This window comes from Trachurus trachurus (genome assembly GCF_905171665.1).
Source record: "Trachurus trachurus genome assembly, chromosome: 13".
NCBI lineage: Eukaryota > Metazoa > Chordata > Actinopteri > Carangiformes > Carangidae > Trachurus > Trachurus trachurus.
In genome coordinates this window covers 27,771,789-27,790,584 of record NC_139892.1, presented here as the reverse complement: position 1 = coordinate 27,790,584, position 18,796 = coordinate 27,771,789, and the positions used below count along the sequence as shown (strand labels likewise).

At 39.9% G+C, this 18,796-nt stretch overlaps 1 protein-coding gene across 1 annotated transcript; it reads left to right on the top strand.

The window, feature by feature from the left end:
• Positions 1-2,154: 2,154 nt before the first annotated feature.
• wdr95 (WD40 repeat domain 95) lies at positions 2,155-18,736 on the top strand (the record flags this gene model as incomplete). Its single annotated transcript, XM_083985678.1, has 29 exons — positions 2,155-2,222; positions 2,677-2,935; positions 4,162-4,215; positions 4,299-4,382; positions 4,552-4,617; positions 5,115-5,345; positions 7,118-7,203; positions 7,322-7,414; positions 7,492-7,537; positions 7,650-7,696; positions 8,833-8,950; positions 9,129-9,198; positions 9,672-9,912; positions 10,013-10,118; positions 10,363-10,514; positions 10,753-10,855; positions 10,993-11,099; positions 11,193-11,272; positions 11,349-11,403; positions 11,490-11,535; positions 11,889-11,948; positions 15,912-16,074; positions 16,161-16,256; positions 16,357-16,415; positions 17,066-17,198; positions 17,305-17,344; positions 17,745-17,833; positions 18,352-18,536; positions 18,668-18,736. 29 exons carry the CDS (start codon positions 2,155-2,157, stop codon positions 18,734-18,736), a joined length of 3,006 nt encoding a protein of 1,001 aa, XP_083841804.1.
• Positions 18,737-18,796: the final 60 nt, after the last annotated feature.

Genomic DNA, 18,796 nt, shown 5'->3' with positions numbered 1-18,796 from the left:
GTATGGCACCATTTCTGTAAGGATGCCAACACAACAATTATCCATCAGAAATTGTCAAATATCTTTGTAGGAAACTTCAGTTTACAAATAACTTTTAGTTGTTATTGCACAGTCACTTCATGGAAAATATAACCAATTCTAGCATTACTATTATTATGCTGCATATGATAGATAGAATAGATTGTAGGGAGCAACCAGTGTTGGGATCCATATGAACATGATTCTGCTCTAAGTGTGATGGGCTTCTGGTTGACTTTTGAATAGGCATGTTGAGTTTTGTGCATAATTGTATGCCTATGCTGATGCACGTGTAAGCACTGAACATCAGCATCATTTACTCTTGTGTCTGAAAGCCAGCTTGTGAACCTGAATGCATTTACCTAAGAAAGGCCTTAACATGGAGGGAGAACCAACTTCCTCTCAGGTTGATATTTAGGCTGTGCTGTCTTCAATTTTACATTTCTGGTTGAATGCCGCTTGACCTCTCACAGCACATCATGACCTATAAATCAAACTGTTTTCCCCAAGTATTTCATGATGTGGAGGGTACCCAAGGGACACCACACGAAGCCCTGAGTATGTCAAGTTCCCTCAGAAATGTCCCCCATCTGAGCGAGAGATCTGTAAGGCCTTGACAGCACAGTACTGCTGCACCTACAGATGTGACTTCATGGGCATGCCTCAAGGTGTGACAAGTCTACTCACATGAAAGCATCCAAGACATCCAAGCACTCAGGTATGTCCAAACCAAACTGTCACTGCAAATGACATTGTTTCTTATTTCTTTCAGTGTTTATTTTCCATTTGTTGTGGAATTTCTTGGACAGGACATGACCACATTAATAATGCAGGAAGATGATTTGTGCCTTTGCTTGGACTGACACAGAGGATAAGGGAGACAGTTATGCAAAAGCAAAAACCTGAGCTGATGGTCAACCAGACTCACAACTGCAGATTCTGACATGGTCGCTTGCTGTGGCAGATTTGGCAACTTATGACAGGTTTTGTTGAATCTGTATTAAAGGGTCTTCCACCACATGAGATGCAGCAGTTTCAGAGCCTTACCTGCGGGGAAGGTTGGCATCATTTTTTGCCTTTATATTATAGCATTTTAACTGAGTGTTTTCGGATTCCCACACACAGGCAACTCAAGATTTGCACGTCTTTGCAGAAAAGGAAGCTGTGAAAACTGTTTGACTGAAGGTGCTCATCTCTTCCAGCTGATGTATTTAATTTCTGCTGATCAGAGTGGATATGAAGTAGGCCATGACCTCTCTGAACCTTATTGCTGAGGTAGGTGGTTTGTATATCTGTGTTTGTTTGAAAGTTGTTGTTGTTGCTATTGTTGTTGTTTTGTTTGTTTGTGTGTGTGTGTGTGTGTGTGTGTAAACATTTTTGAAATAAGTAAGAAATTAAATGGAAAATATAATATAATGCATAATAGATTAAAAGTGTCTCACATAACTAATTGCTCATTTTGCATATCACTTGTGTGTTGTGATAATTAAAGATCTCCCTGAGATGAAAAGATATTTGTTTGCCTTCATGTCTCGTCGCCCCCATATTCTGCTATCTGACATAATGCTTTGACTGTTTGCAGCTCGATAACAAGGCCGAATAAAACTTGTTGCATCATTTAATGGATTCTATCTGCAGACTGTTACCAGCAGTACCACTTTTTGATTCATCATGCTCCCTGTTTTGCTCTGTGAAATTCTGTTTTCCAAGTCTCTCTGAAAGGGACAAACATTTTGTTTTATTGTTGAAAAAATAAAAAAATATGAAAAATAATACTGAATAAACATTGATGATTTAAACTATGATTAGGCTACCTAATATTTCCTGCAGTATTTTAATGATTCAAGTATATTGCAACAGAGCAATATGTCAATATTGAACATGATTTGACACACAAAGCTGCTTCCCCCTCTGTAAGCACAGACTCTTGTTTGTAATTTCGTAGTCTCAGTTGTCACTCCTGGTTTCTTAGTTACCATGGGGCCACCTGCTCTGCTCAGGTGTAATGCTAGAGTGAGTGTCAGGTAGACAATGCTAGGTCTCTGTCTGGATCTCTGGTTCAGAAACGGTGGTGCTCTGAAGTCTGTTTTTCATTTTGATATCAAATCAACTTTTGAGACTCACCATCTGACAAGGATGCCACTGGGGAAAAAAGTACGCTCTTCCTCCGCCTCTGGAAGATTAGAAACCCAACATGTGACCAGGTAAAATTCTACTATTTTGAATCTTGACTTAGTGCCACTCCAATTCATCTAAATGTATGTTTTGTTTTGTTTTAGATGTATGTGTTAATATCTTTATGAGAGATGTCTGTTGAGGCCTTCCCTTGTTACTCTTGTTGTCATGCATTGATCCTCTTCAGAGAATGTTTACTGTTGCCATGGTGCATAAGTTGCCATCTGTTGCAGGAGTGAATGGTTATCCTGTAGTACGGGAAGCCTGTTCACATGGGACTCCTAATCACAGTCCTAATGTTACATTGATTTGCATGTAGTTTTGATGTAGGCCACCCCTGCAATCCAAACATGTAGATCACCCTGCTGAGTCAAGTAAAGATGCAATAAGCTTTTTTATGTGCAGTCAAAACATTAAGGCCTATATAAGTGTACTAAAAAAAACAGTGTGCATTTAATTAAAATAACATTTCAAATCCTCCAGCATCCTCTCTGAACTGAAGGATTCTGGGAAGAGGATGAGAAACACCTCTGGACCTGGATGTCGGGGTGAGATAGTTGCAGATGACTTCTTGGCACAGAGACGAGTAAGCGAGGACAGTAAAGAGCAGCCTGAGTGGTTGATGCGAGAGCTGCTGAAACAGAACAGGAGACGACACTCTGTCACACTTGGAGATAAGGCTCCAATCATGAGACGGCAACAGCTCTGTATTGATTCGATTCACAGACTCAGCAGCCTCGAGGTACGGTTCTGAAAACATCCATCTGAAAGTGAAATTAGATAGCTAAATGTCACCCGTTTAAACCTGTCTCTGCATCTCAAAAGTCTTCACAAGCGTAAATTGTTGAGGTTTCATGGCTTTCTTAAAGTTGCTGCTTTTTGCCTCAAGGTGTCACTAGAGCTTTACATTGCTACACTTGTAGTTCACAGACTCTTCCCAAAGTGCTTAAACTCAACTTCATCTCATATCTCACCAGCAGAAGAATGAATGTGAGGTAATGCCAAAAATGTCATTTTAAATCAAGTTGATGATCAATTTACTTGCAGCCTGACAGTGCTTCGGCCAGGACAATCTATACCAGAGTCTGAGGATGGCCATGTTTCAGGCCAAAGTAAAACAAACATAGTTGCTGAGCCAACTACTTAAAAGGAGCCCAGTTGATTCAGATTCAAGCTGTCAAGCTGACAGGAATGACAGAGTGGTGTAGGAGTCTGGTGCAAATGCATCAGCTGAAGTTTGCGGGCTCCAGCTGTAGATGTCAGTCACACTCTCCTGCTTAATGTAATGAATAATGTGCCATAGCAGATTAAGCGGAGCAGGCTCAGGAGTTCAAAGTTGTGTAGCTCTAATAAAGGGATTTGGAGAGCAGTCGAGGTTGTGTGAACACTTTCAGTGCTTGCATCACTCTGACTGATTAAATAATTATCTCAGCAATTCAGGAGATACCGCAGGGAAACCTCGACTCTGGTTACATCCTTGAGGAATTAGGCTGTTTATCCCTGTTATTTATTAATGATAGATCAAAGCATGTCATGGATCAAGGGACCGTTGCCAGGAAACTGAGGCAAATTGAAGAAAGGCCATTAACGCAGAGAGCATGGTCTGTCATCTGGCCTTGTGTGAGCATCCCAGGGACATGTCATAGTCGGTGGTGGCTTGTTGTGGCCATGACAGATAGTCACTAATTCTCAGAGGTGGAGCCCTAGTTATGTGTGCAGATAATTACACAGTTTCCAGTGTAAAAATGCACTGTCAATGTCTCCTCTCTAACCTTGATTTGTGTTTTTAGCACTCAGACTTTATGAACTGCCTGGTGAGTAGATTTAAGTCAGCTGAAAAAAGAAATGCCAGTTAATTACTGATTTTATTGTGCATTGTGCTCTTCTCTTGTAATATTCACAATAATAATAATAATGACTGGCTAATGCCATAATATAGTCCAACCATTTTTTCCCTTCTCAAATGAGATTGATGAGACGATATCACTCGACAACCTCCGGAAAATGAAAACAGCTTTTGAGGTAGTGTGTGAATGTTTTTTTCAGCACATTCATAGTCTGGTTATTCATTCCTGTGAGACTTGACTGTATTTTTCTTCATAAAGGACTTTGAAACGGGCTGCTTGAGATGCATCGATGCAAAGAATTTTGTACGAATAGTGAAGAAGTGTTTGGATTTGCCTAACACAGTAAGACAGTGTGACATATTTCTTTATATCTCTACTCTCGCTCAGACTCTTGTCACTTTGCTCTCTTGTGTCTCACTCCTTTGTAATTAAAGACAAGCATTCACAATTAATTGATTAATTTAGAATGAGTGTTGATGTTCTTAATTCTTTTGTTCTTTGAATCCCACAGAGCAATACACAGATTCAAGGGTTATTTAAGAAGATTGATTATTCAGGCCAAGGAAGGATTTCATGGGTGAGATAGCATTCATATTTGTTTCTTGTGGAGCATGCAACCATTTCAGTGTGAGGGGAATTGCCTCATTTCTAACACTTTTCATGATTGCTATAACACCAGGATTCCGGGGGAAAAAACTCACATCAAAAAAATTACAGGGTTACTTTATAAAGGATATGTGTAGAAAATATGACTGGAATTAATCCGAACACAGTGATTTGGTTTAAATAAGCTTTTCTAAGACCATGTTGACCGTTAACTTGAGTTCACTCAAAAGCAATAGAAGCGGTTACATCGGTAAGAGAACAAAGTAATGCTCGACTCCGTTATTTTTTGAGTTTTCTTTGTTGTATGAATTACAGAGCTGAAAATTGTCCTGTTTTGTACATTTTTCAAGAAGAGATGAGTACTGTAGATGTTTTCATTCCACAATTTTACTCACTTGAATGACTATGGGCATGCAGAATACTTGAACCTGAACATTTACAGCTCTGACACACAGTCATGTAATGCAGGGTCAGTTCTGCACATACATGCTGCAGCAGCACAAAGAGAAGGAGGACAGTGCAAGACGCAGTAAGGAGGTGGCTTTCACTCTGCCGGCCACTACGAGGGCGCTGGGTCATGGCATGCCCGTCGTCTGTATCCACTCCACCCATGATGGCACCACTGTAACAGTGCAGGAAGATGGTGCTGTTTGCTTCTGGAGCCCTGAACTTAAATCCCAGAGGACCAAACACATATTTGTATGTAAATTCACCTTAATACTCTGGTGTCATTGTGTATTTTTCTTGCTGTCAGCACAACCTGTTGGAACACCCAAACAAAGGTGTTAGTCAGTCTCTCAATACTTTCTGTTTTCCTGCAAAGATACAAAGAGATGAGGAATATCTGGTTTGTAATAACAATGAAAGAAACTTTGCTGTAAAGTATTTTAAAAAACAAAACAACAACAAACAAAAAACAACATGATTTTCTCACTTTCTCTGTGGCGTGAAGACCCAAATCTTTATGAACATCTCTACTCCTTAAACAGCAAAACACTGCAGTGTTTGTTACTCAAAGAGGAGTAAATGGTCGATTTGCTAGGGACTATTTTTAGCCGCTGACATTTGCTGCACTGATGCATACTGTATTTACAGCAGCAGGACATTGTGTGTCACGTTGGTTCAGAATGAACTACGGGTGAACAAAATAAGACATCAGAATCAGAATCAGAATTGTCATACAAGTACAGCAAAATTACAGCATCAACCCGTCCGTACAATAAGACAGACATAACAATGACTGGGCGATAAGAGGGGGGAGGAAAAGGGGAGAAACAAGAGGAGAGGGGAGGAGAAAAAAAGCAGCTGCTCCTGTGGGGGAGTACAGGGAAAACATCTCTACTCCTTAATACACCAGGCAATGTTAATCAAATCAGTTTAAAAAAAAAATCTTTTCATGGGAACTCATGATCTTAAAGGGATACGCCAACATTTTTTTTCGTGTCTTGCCTCACTCCCGAGTCCATGACAAGCAGATAGACACCATCCTCTCGACTGTGCATGCAGTAACAAGGGAGATAGAGCCCGTATCGCCCGTAATTAGCTTAGCTCAAACGCTGGAAGTGCATAGGTAGTGTTAGCCTGCCTCATACCTGAGCCAAAATCAGCAGTCAGAAGCTGATTTCATTTTAGCTCTAAACTCTGTAAATATATCACTTTATCGACATTTCAAACATTTTTAGGCGAGAAAGTAGCCGTTTGGATCAGCAGTGTGTCGTTAATTTGTCTAAATACCAGCTGTTTACAGTTTTGTTCGGACAAATTCGGCGCTACTCAAGCTAGTCGTTGTGACCAACGCACTTCCGGTTACTTTCACAAAATAAAACACCTGTTTCCCAGAAAACCATGACGATAGAATTTGTGCTTTTACTTTGAAATAGGAAGCTAACCTACCCTCGATGTAGCTAGCTTGAACCAAAATAAACCGTCTTTGCTTGAACCCTCCGTTTTGACCGATTTCGTCCCGTTACCGGCATTTGACCACTCAAGATGCCTTACAGGAGAGTTTTGTCAGCTCTGAGACGAAGATCGGCCGCCGGTTTCCGTTTAGAGTTGCTGAAGAGTTTCTCTGATGACTTTAGGTGGAGGCAGGCTCACACTAGGCTACCTATACACTTCCGGCGTTTGAGCTAAGCTAATTACGGGCGATACGGGCTCTCCCTTGTTACTGCACACACAGTCGAAACGATGGTGTCTATCTGTTTGTCATGGACTCGGGAGTGAGGCAAGACACGAAAAAAAGTGTTGGCGTATCCCTTTAAAGTAAATAATGTTAATGTGCTTTAGCCTTTAATATTGTCCACATATGGTGGTGTTAAGTTTGCACTTACACATAAAGTATCTAAGCTTCTCTTTTGAATAACAATAGCCTACAGTAGTTCAGATATATGTGTCAATTTTCTGTTTTTTATGTAGCCTCAAGTTTTAGAAGGGTTTGAGTTTTCAACACAAGCCTTTGCTTTCTCTAACAGAATGAAGGAGCCTCCAACAGGAAGTCAAAGTGGGCCAGTGACTTCGCTCTGATGACAGAGTACAACAAGCTGATGATTGGAACAGGGTAATAAAAAATTACATAAAGAGTGGATTGTTTATTGAGAGAATTTACTGGACTTGTCGCCTGCAGGTTCCAGATTATGCTAAATTTATTTATTGTGCATGTGTTCATTATCTTGCAGGGACAGGGGGATCCAGCTTCATGAGCTTTCCACTCTGGAGCCCTACTGCCAGATAAGTGCACTAGACACAGTACCTCTGACATTAGACTATGGGTGAGCAACAAAGCAACATGTGAATATACTTTCAAAAATGTACAAATACATAAAGGTTGTTTTTTTCCCCCTTATAGATACACTGGTCCTGATAAGTGTTGTATTCTGTATGGAGACACCGAGGTCGGTCATTTCTTTTTATTTATTTAGCAGAGCCATTTATCAGACTAAACTCATTTGTTATATCCTGCATAATTAATCCTTGGAGAGGGTCATTTTTGTCTTCATGTCTCAGGGGTGTGTGACGATCATTCTAATATCATCTGCCGGAGATACCCTAAGGTGACTGTGCTGTTATATAGATTTATACAGTATAGATATAATTTCCCAATGATAGTCTTTTTTCTTGCATGTTTAAGACTTATTTTTGATTAAAGCAGAAGTAAGCGATCTGGTCGTTTTGGCTAATACTGCGTTCCAGGCCGGCTTTTGAAACCGTAAATTACAGCTTCAAGTCATGACTTACGACTTTGTAGCGTTCCAGGCAACCCACTCGTGTTTTTCCGACCTGTTTTACCTGTGAAAGTGCACTATAACGGCCACTCGTAACTTCCGACCCGTGAACTCGTACCAGATCGAACTGGTACGACTTCACAGGTCGGAAAAACACGAGTTACAGGTTGCCTTGAACGCACCATAACTCTTGTCAGCCGATGGAGTTAGCAGCCCCCGCCCTCGTCATGGATCTATTGGTCCTCGTCCCTACGTCACCACATTCACACGCATCCCTTGGCTGCACACACAGCCCTTCATGCCGTTCTCTCTCCTCATTGGATAAAACTTGTAGGATACAAGAAAAGTTTTCTCCTCGGCTCAGAGCAGAGCAGAGTGACTGAGAGACCCGTGTTTCGGTCCAAACACTCTATGTAAGTGATTGCTGTCGGAAGATATAACTATTTAAGACTTATATTAACACAAAAATATCGCTTACTTCTGCTTTAAATGTAGGTTCTTGTCCTCCTATGTAATTTTATTCTTTTTGTAAAGTGTAATACTGAACTCTGACAGACAAATATTTAAAATGATTTAATGAAATATTGAGGTATGTTATATTTTCCTGTATATTCACAATAAGGAATAACATTTCCAGTCTCTAATTCACTTCTTTGCAAATGTCTTATACTTTTTACTGTAAGCAGCCACCACTCAGATAAGAACATTTAGGTTATATGGCATGTCCTTCAGATTATGTAGCTATTTTTCTCAGGTTATACCGGAGCGCACAGACTCAAATAAAAAGAAATAAAGAGCCACACTTAGTTTGTTCCAGTGGTCTTACTTAAAGGCTGTGGAGAAAAATGATAGTTTATAGGCTCCCTGCCAGTCAGGGAAATTATATATAGTGTAGGTACATGTCAGGCTCAGAAAATGTGACCAGTTTCCGGACTGACTGCAAATCTCAATGTTTTATTTTATAGATTATGGAATAAATTACCAAAGGTTGAAAACATACCCAGTATAACTATCGACAACGCAGTGGTCTCTCCGAATGTGATATTTGTCAGATGGAAGGTTCATCATGACTGGGTGACTCAGGTGACATATATCTCCATGCATTTATATATATATAGTGTATACATACACACATACATTATAATATCTGCAGAAACTGTGAGGCAATCTATGTTGTTTAATGATGTGGCATTACCCATCATTATTATGAATGGATAATCTTTGAAATCACCAAGAGACTAACTCTTCTCTCTGCATTTAGGCTAGATATTTTCAAGGTTTCCAAGCTGTTGTCTCCTCATCAAATGATGAATCTTCCTCTCTTGTTATAGGTAATTCATGCTTAGCTTGTTTCTTCTGCATTTACCCTTTTTGGCATTCGTTCTGTGAAAGTAGAAAAATAGCAACAGCAACAAAAAAAAGATTGATGTGTTCCGGATGTAAAACATATCCTTGGACACATGAAAGAGTCAAATAAACAAATACAAATGATATGATGCATGATGAAAATGATCATACAAAATGAACAAAATCTTTTATTGTACAATGTGATGATGATGAGTAATTATACTTGTGTCGAGCATGTGGCAGCCTGGTGTGAGAGCTGTGAGGGATGACTCATAATGACTCATCTATCACTAATTCACCAATCAATGCCAGCATGTGTGTGTGTGTGTGTGTGTGTGTGATGGCCCATGTACGTGGGCATGTCCACTTGCCAGCTTCAGCTTGCTCATTTATTCTCATAATGGCTTACCCTTTGAATGTTTAGATTGATGCTTCGTTTTTGCTTTCCCTCCCTGAGGTTGTGTGCTGCCTCTAACAGACACTGAGCAGCAGCTGAGTGAGATCAGAGAGGTTTGTTATGAAGGTAAGACCAAGAAGGTCCAACTGAGCTGGACTCCACAGGTCCGGGCCTCATGTGACCAGACAGTTTTCAGCATTTACAAAGGTGTCAAGACCTTTGACCTGTGTCAGAAGCACAGCTTGTTGGTCACTGGAGGCATGGACAGACTCATACGAATGTGGAACCCACATTTTCCTGGGTGAGGGATCAGGACTCACAGGATGTTTTTTTTTCAAAGGCAATTCTATATTATCATTAATTTACAAACCACTTGCTCTTTGTTCTGTTTGTGTTTTTAGGAAACCAACTGGTGTTTTGAAGGGTCACTCTGCCCCCATCACCTACTTGTGCATCCATTCAGAGGACAGTCAGATCTTCTCTGTCTCCATTGACAGCACTGTGAAAGTGATACATGACTCTTTTTTTTCACTTTTTGTCAAAATAAATTGAAATGATTGAAGCATTAGTGTCATTGTTAATGTATAAGACACAGTGGTCAGTTTGCCAGCAGTAGTGGAAAATAACTAATTACAGTACTTGACGTTCATATCATTGCTAGGTGAAATTTTGAATGCCACTTCTACTTGTAATGGTGTGTTTTTATTTCAGTAAATTATGCCAATATGCTATTTACCTGTTCCTATTTCAGATCTGGGATCTTCAAGACCAGTGTTGCCTGTTTACAGCAGACTCCAAAGCCAGCAGGATTCATGGTGACATATCTGCATGCTCATACTCATCTGCCATGAAATCCCTTTTCATTGCAGCAGACTCTATGGCTGTGCTCTCCCTAAAGATCAGGTTAGTTGCCATGCACATGTGTTTTATTCATATATGCTCTGCAGATATTCCTCAAAGGTGCTCATTAATGGATAATGGTGTGTGAAATTGTAATAGAATAACATCTGATCATTTTCAACATTTCCTTTTGGAGGATTAAACATCCCACCTTTACCCAAAACATACAGATTTTTCTACACAGACGATTGCAGCTGCTTAATTTGGCTGTCATTCAGTTCATTGTCTTTTTCCTCTGAAGGCCACAGTTCTGCAGCCGCCTCACTGTTTCCCATAACGAGCCTGTAATGTGCTGCGGATACAGTGAGGAGTTTCGTCAAGTTGTCAGCTGCTCTGAAGGATCTGTGAGTGAATTAACACTTGACAGCATCACTGACTCAGATGACCAACTTCTTGTTTTCACTGGAGAATAAATCCAGTTTGTATTGAAACAGGTACATGACTGGAATGTTTAACTGCATGAAAATGTTGCTGGTTCCAGGTGGTGAAAGTCTGGGATTTTGACTCTGGTCATCTGTTGTTCGAGTTTGGCGGCACACCCGACCAGGCTGCTATCACGTGCATGGCATTTGACCTCAAAGCGAGGAGGTACATTATACAAATCGCTTTGTGAAATGTTTCACTGCTCAGAAAACATCTAGCCACTGCTTTATAATGTTACAGTGGTTATTGTATTCTCAGACTTATCACAGGAGGAAGAGATGGATGTTTAAAGATCTGGAACTTCAACAATGGCCAGTGCCTAAAGATACTAAAGAAGGGTATGTATTGAACATTTCTAAAGTAAAACACCATTATCTAGAAATGATGAAAAATCACTTTCAATCTTTCCTGTAGACGGAGAATGTCGTGAGGTGTGCGACTGCATCTTTTTGAAAGTTCACAGGAATTGGTGAGTAATGATGTGGCAGTTGGAAAACGTTCTTGCCTCAGTATAAATTTGAATCCATGTTGAGCTTGTGCAATTTATTTTTGAAGCTTTGTGATGTCTGTCGGCCGTGACAGGAAGATTGACATTTACCCAGTGAGTATAAAAGAAAAGAGAATTTGAGGTTTCATTTGTCAGTTGTATTTCAGACATCCCATTCCCATTATTTCTCCAATTTCTCTTTCCCTCTATCATAGTGCATCCCATTTGCATTTGTTTACATTGTCATCTGAGCTCCATTCTGATACAGCAACAATAGTTCTTGATAGTTCTTTCCTGACTTAGTTCTTACTTTCATTATAAACTCAGACAATTTTAAGAAAAACGTTTTTGTTGCATGGTCAGGTCAATAATTTTCTTTTCATATTGTACAAGCCACCATCTCCTGTGATGCAACCCGAATTAAAATGTTTTATTGAGGTGTAAAATGTCCCTTGTTATTTTGTCAGGAAATACCAGAGGACCTCCATCATGTCCAGAGGCCGCAGCCTTCGTGGCAGGATGATCTGGTGATTAATGAACAGAAAACTGTCTTGACAATAACTCTGTGACAATATGTTACGGCGGGACAAAATAATAAGCAGTTCAACAGGCTCTAAATCAGAGTTTGTTTTTCCCGTGTGACATTTATTTCTGGCAGACTGTATGACAGTGGTAGAAAGATTCAGTTGTTATCTTTCCATTTCTGAAAAGCACGGCTTTCTGTGTAGAAGACGACAAGAGGACAAATTGTGTCTTTTTGTTTTTGAACCATATGCATGTTCAAAAACACATCAGGAAAACACTCAGTACCAGCCAGCGCTATAGTTACCACCTACAGTAATCTACCTTTTTATAATACTCATGGCAAAACTTGGGGATGTGGTTTTACTTTTTAACCCTTTACTTTGGTAAAAATTTTGAGGTATATTTGTTGTAACCATTCTATGCCACGGCCGCGGCATAAATCGAATGAATCTGTCAGAGGCAAATATTGTAGTTTTTACTCCTAACGTGGCAGCTGGACAAGCTATGTTTTATACCATTATAATGACTATGTACATATTTCAACTTATACATTATGAACTATGGTTGCACTAAGTATACCTTTAAAATGGTGTTTTCAAATAAGTGTATCAGTAATCAAATAATATGATGATGTCAATATGATATTCCATCTACTATTTTTTTTTAGATAAATAAAGGATCTGAATATTCTCACCTCTGGTGAGATACTGTAAGTAATGTCTTAGGTGTTAAGGTATCTTGTGCCTGTATACAGATATATGAATATAAATAACAGGCATCATACGTAGGATTAGTTGGCTGTACTGGCTGTACCTCAGTCACTTTCACACCTACAGAGCAGTGAGGAGGAAGCTTTCCTGATGGGTTTTTTGTTCATTTGACACAGTCACACAGGCATCTTTGGTTCTAAGAAGAATTTTTGCTAACTGGATGGAAAGTTCAGGGACAGATGGGTAACAAAGCCTCCCTGATCTCTGCCCTACTGTGCAGCATCGCCTAAAGATTTTTTTTTCTTAACCCAAGCAGTGAGTTAGCACATCCCCCGCATCTCCCTTTATCCCTCCTCTTTCCTTGTTCCACTTCTTTCAGTTTTGAGATTTTCTACACACTCTCTATCCTGAGCTGTATTAATTTATTTTCATAAATGTATCATCTACCTTCATCTTTATTGTATACATACTATCTACAAGTTTACTCCTACATCATTGTTGATGCCTTCACATCACATAGCTTTCCCAGTTCAGCCAAGCTTTGACCTGTCAGTGCACCTGTAGTTTGACAGGCTCTGCTCCACTGAGTCTAAGCTCTCAGTGAAATGTGAGGATGTTTTTATTTTCAAGTTTTTTTTTCTTCTTATTATCACTGGTGTAGTTCAGAACACAAGGTAATGCCCTTTGTGCTCCCAGCACAATCTCTTTCTTGCATGCTTTTTATTGTTGTTAGATTACAGTAAATGTCTGAAGTAATGTCACCATTACAAATGTAAATCAGCCCAATGTCTGAAATGTTGTAGTTTAATCCAAGGCAGTGAAATAGCTATGAAACCCTACTGGATTTTATTTCTCATTATTTGATTCTCAACTTATTCTCATCATCATGCATCATTTTATCAGTTTCAGTTAAAGCACAATGTCATCATGCTACTATGTTCACAGTGTCAATGCAACGTGAACATGATGTTCTGAGATATGATTTTCACATTCACCCCCATAGATAGATAGATAGATAGATAGATAGATAGATAGATAGATATGTACTTTATTAATCCTGAAGGAAATTCACATGTGGTGGGGTGGGGGGTTTAGTTTTCTGTGTTAAAATGCTAATATTTACTAATTAGTACTAAACACAGTGTAGTAAAGAGGGTGAATGGAATTAACTTCAGCAGATTTTATGAGACACATTTTGACCTGATGGTATCACTGGAAGAAAAGTCAGATGATGTCACCAGATATTGTCTTTACATGGAATATTGAATGAAAACTAAACTACTCTTCCGTAGACCTTTTTGCTGCATACTAGTATGTGAAAGACTAAAGCAAAACAGCACACATTGCACTGCTATACAGTTTGAAACTAAGCAAAACCTCACTTCATTTTCATGTAAAATCTGTCACCTCCCTGATTGTAGGTGCTTTGGGCATAGCACTTATTGCTTGCATTGGTGTATACAGCGTTCTTCTCTGAGGGTGAATCATGCTCTCAAAGCTGCAGTATAATCAGTCCTCAATGATATCATACAATAGATTACAGTTCCATCCTCTGATATTATCATTATGATGTGGCCAGGTTAGCTCTAAATGTTCAAGAAGAGGGAAAATTGATTCTTACTAATGCTGAGTGATCAAGGATGATGCTTAGACTCCTGCCATCTCTTTCATAATGTCTTGCGGTAACATTCCCTCCACAAAAGGCCCATTAACAGAGCAGAATGATTGCACTACAGTGGCTACCAAGAAAAGAGACCCCTTTGATTATCTGCAGAGCCCTCTTTTGAAATTGTTTTTCATTAATGACCTACAGCAGGAAGATGAGTGAGTTGTTGCATGTATACTGGTCTCCTTCTCTTATTCACTGAGCCTCGGGTTCTTTGCAAATTTTTTTCTTCCACCAGATGGTCAGTCTTGTGTTGCCTCTCATTAAAATTTTAAAACATGGCCCAGTTCAGATAAATATTTCGCTTGGCATAGAGTATAACATAGGTACAAAAATGCCATCTGCTTTTCCTGATTTGGTTCATGGTGTGTAGTTTCTTGTTGGCAGCATCGCTCTAAGCAAATATTCCTGTTAGGTTCAGTGAGAAATGAGCACATAAAGAACAAGATGAATCACTTTGTATCAGTGTGAGGTGCAGTGACAGGAGCAGTGTTTGGCTTGTCAGCTCACTCAGGGGCTTGACATCAAGTCAGTTGCTGATCCAGAATGCGTGGCACACTTGGCCACAGTACTGTAAGCTGAAACCGAGGCGTCAGTTAGACCTCTTTGATATTCATATGTTCCTTGAAATAAGTCATCTTAGGGCCTCGATATACTTGCTGTAAAGTACGCGTAGCCTACGCGAGCTGCCGCGCGTATCCTGCGTCCGTTTGATGCGTCGCCTGCGACCGAACGCACATATCGACGCGAGGTGACGCGACGCAGGATACGCGCGGCAGCTCGCGTACGCGTACTTTACAGCAAGTATATCTCGGCCCTTATAACACTTTCCCTCACAGCTGTTTAATGAGACTCTGTCCTCTTCAGAGATGCATTTCCTTGAAGTTTTTGGTTCACAGACTTGTGACCATTGAGATATCCATTTATTATGTGAGGTGTGAAAATTCATTGATCTGTTTTAAGAAATAGCCTTGTAGTATTTGGGATGTGCAATTATTCCCTTTGTTGCTAAAAGATACATAACATGCGGAAAAAACTACTTTCATGTCTGTAAAATATCAGATATAATCTTCCAAACTGCAAGCTACTGCTAGCTGGTTGGCTTTGTTTAAATATACAAAAATATTGCAGATAAAAAAAAAAAACATAACATGGTAACTGTTGAGCTTTCAAGTAATTGGCAGGTCTCATTTTAGACCTGGGCTCACTAAGCTAGTGGGCTGTTGTAGCTGTTACATACAAGATATTGGTATTAATCCTTGATAAATGAGTTGTTTTTTATTAATTTTTTAAATGTCCTGTACCATTAGTGTCACATCAGGTTTTGCTTTTAGCAAAGGAGACAGCGGTGATTAATTTCTTTGCCTGCTTTAACACACTTCAAACAGACAGTTAATAACACACAAGAGATGAAAAAAAAAAAACTAACACCCTGTAGTTTTATGTAGGAGCGAAATAATAAGGCAGTCATGACTGAAGTGAAAATAACATCACCTAGTGTGTTGAACAGCATATTATTTTATGTCTAGGCAGTAATACATGTTTCATATTCCACTTGTTAGGGAGACTCACTGTTAGTTTCTCCTCAGAAAAATGGCCATAATGAGGACATCCTTTGTGTGGCACAGTGTCCCCCAACTCTCTTGGCCACTGGCTGTTATGATGGAGAGATTCTTCTGTGGAACTTGGTTTCTGGACGTATACAGTGTCGCTTTGCCACCCCTCGTTCGGCCGAACATCAAAATGTTGGAGGTGATTTTGGACTGTCAAAGTGAGTGATGATTGTATTCAATAAAATCCCCTGTGAGTGGATGATTGCATTTATCTCTGTTATGTAGGGCTGGACACAAGTGTTCACAGCATCATTTTCCTCAAGGACTTCAAGTTGCAGCAGTTTTCCTCAGCTACAGCTCTCCTGTCCTCTGGGGCCATGGGTCAGTGATAATAATCATTGTTAATTACAACGCCTGATTGCACCATACATTCCTCCCACAATATCTTTGAATAAGTGTTAATTATGTTTTTCTTTTTAAGGCTGTATAAATATCTGGAGTGTGGTCAGTGGAGGAAGATTTCTGAGCAGCTTCAAGGCTGTAAGATACTTCTCTAACACTTCTTAGTTTGACCTTTAGATATCAAGGAGTGAAGCTCCAGTTTTACTTTTCTTCATCTTGTTTTCAAAAGCGCTGATTAAGAATAAGTTGATTCATTGTATGCAGTTTCTTTGCTTAGCTCTGATTTACCTTCCCCTAAGCAATGCAAAGTGGACCGTTTTGGATGATGGGCTTAAATTCTCCTTAAGAAAGCAGAAATTGTCTTTGTAGGCAATATAACATAAATATGTTAATATTTTCCACAAAAGACACAAACCCCCCTAAAAACCAATTTTGCTACCATACCCTGTGTCTGTTTTGTTACTTGGTTACAATGGCTCGAAACAGTTGGTTCTCTTACTTTCATGTGATTAGTTTCTACAAATTGTTTCCTGCCCAGCACATTTTATAATTATATAATATAATTATATATCTGATTATTTTTAGGGAACATCAAGAGGAGTGTGTTAAATCTGCAGCAGGGGAAGCGTTGATATCAGTCTATAATTTTCGTCCTCTTATTCTTTTACTTTGACTGAGAAAAAGGCATAGCCATGAAAATGAGTCATTTGTGATACCATTTGTCCGTGATGTGACAGAAAAGTACTCACATTGAAAGGTTTTTTTTTTCTTTACTTTCCATTTTGCAGTCCAGATTTCAAGAAAAAATTACAAAACTGGCCAAAATGGATAAAGACACACTGCTGTATGCTGCAGACCGAATAGGTTACATCTATGTTTACAACATGGCCAAGTTTGCTCCAGATCAAAAATCACCAAGAGGTTGGGCTGAATCTTTTCTTGCCTTTGCCTTTCATTAGACATAAATTGTGTTCTGTCTGTTAGAACATGCTGTTTGTTTCATTTTTCAATTTTTCCATTTATTCAGCTGAAAACTTCTGGCGCGCCCACACCAGCAGAGTTTCTGGGTATGTGAAATAAAGACAGTTCATGCACAACACATCTGTTCAAGGTGAGAAATTTCTCTCATCATTTGAGTTATTGCCTGGCTGTAGCTCAAAAACCTATGTAGGTTGTATACTCAACTTTTGGTTGGTTGTATGCTGTACATCCTGGGATGGGTATCCTTGGTGGCACCATGCAGTCATCATCCTCAGTCTGGGGGGTCAGTAGCAGCAGAAACAGCAGAACTTTCTCTTGCTGCTTCAGACTAACAAACAGTAGAGGAGACTGTGTGTGGGAAGGTCTTAAATGTAGGATCAGAATAGGTGAGATGCTGCCTGGGGTAACACAGTGGATGATATAGAGTTAAATTCTCCCGGAAAAGCCTTTTCCCATTTCATCTCATGCTTCTTTATTCTGGTCCAGTCTGCAGATTGTTGACAATGATCAAGTGGTGCTTACCTCATCCACAGACTACACGGTGCGCCTCTGGAGTACACGTGGAGAATTCATAGGTGGGTGTCATTTTTCATCCGTCAATCCCCTCGTTGTAGACATTATAAATGTTCATGCAAACGACATTAATCTTGAGCAGTGCAGTGCTTAAGGTAGAGCTGTTATTTATGGGCATGTTCATTTCACTGTGACTGTACACATGGTAACCCACAAGAGAGCCCGTGGGGTAAAAATGAGCTTTAGGCCCCTGTGGTCCTCCCGTCCTCCCACACTCTGTAAAGTGTGTATGTGCCCTGCTACCTTTAAGTGCTCATCAAGTAGAGCGCACGCTGAAAACTACACAGCAGTTTAATTATACTTTGTCTGAAAGCAGGTAAACAACCATCACTCCTACGCAATCAGTATTGCCTAGCACCAGGTTTACAGCATGTCAATTCATTTTCTTTAATAATATAAATTAATTTGGGAACATGCACCACCTAAGACAACATTGCAAGTGTAGCTTCATAGACACAGGGAATTCAGACATTGTGACATTTGAAGAAGCCACTGTTTTAACTTTGGTCTGTGTCCACAGGGACCTTTGGGCAGTCTGACAGCTGGAGCATCCATATCTCATCTTCCTGGATGCATCCTGCTGTCCCCTATGAGGTTCTGATTCATCCTCTGAGCATTCCAGATCATGGAGTGTTGAACGTGAAAACACACCTCTCTGATGCAGTCGGTCCTGACGAGAATGAGACTGACAGCGGGGAGCGAAAGGTGAGCTGTATTGTTTCACAAATGATTAACTGAGCTATGTGAGGCGTGCTCCTCTCTCTGTCTTCACCCTTAATGCTGAATTGAACTGAACTTCGCCTGCTCCCTTTTTTTTTTTTTTGGCTTAATTGCAGTCAGAGACTCACAGTATGCTGAGACTTGCTCCAACATCCATCAGTGACAGAGACATTGAGGAAGATTAAAAGCATGTTTTACCCAGAGGAGCACAAGACTGTGTGAGTTCTAACCATCGTAACAGCAAA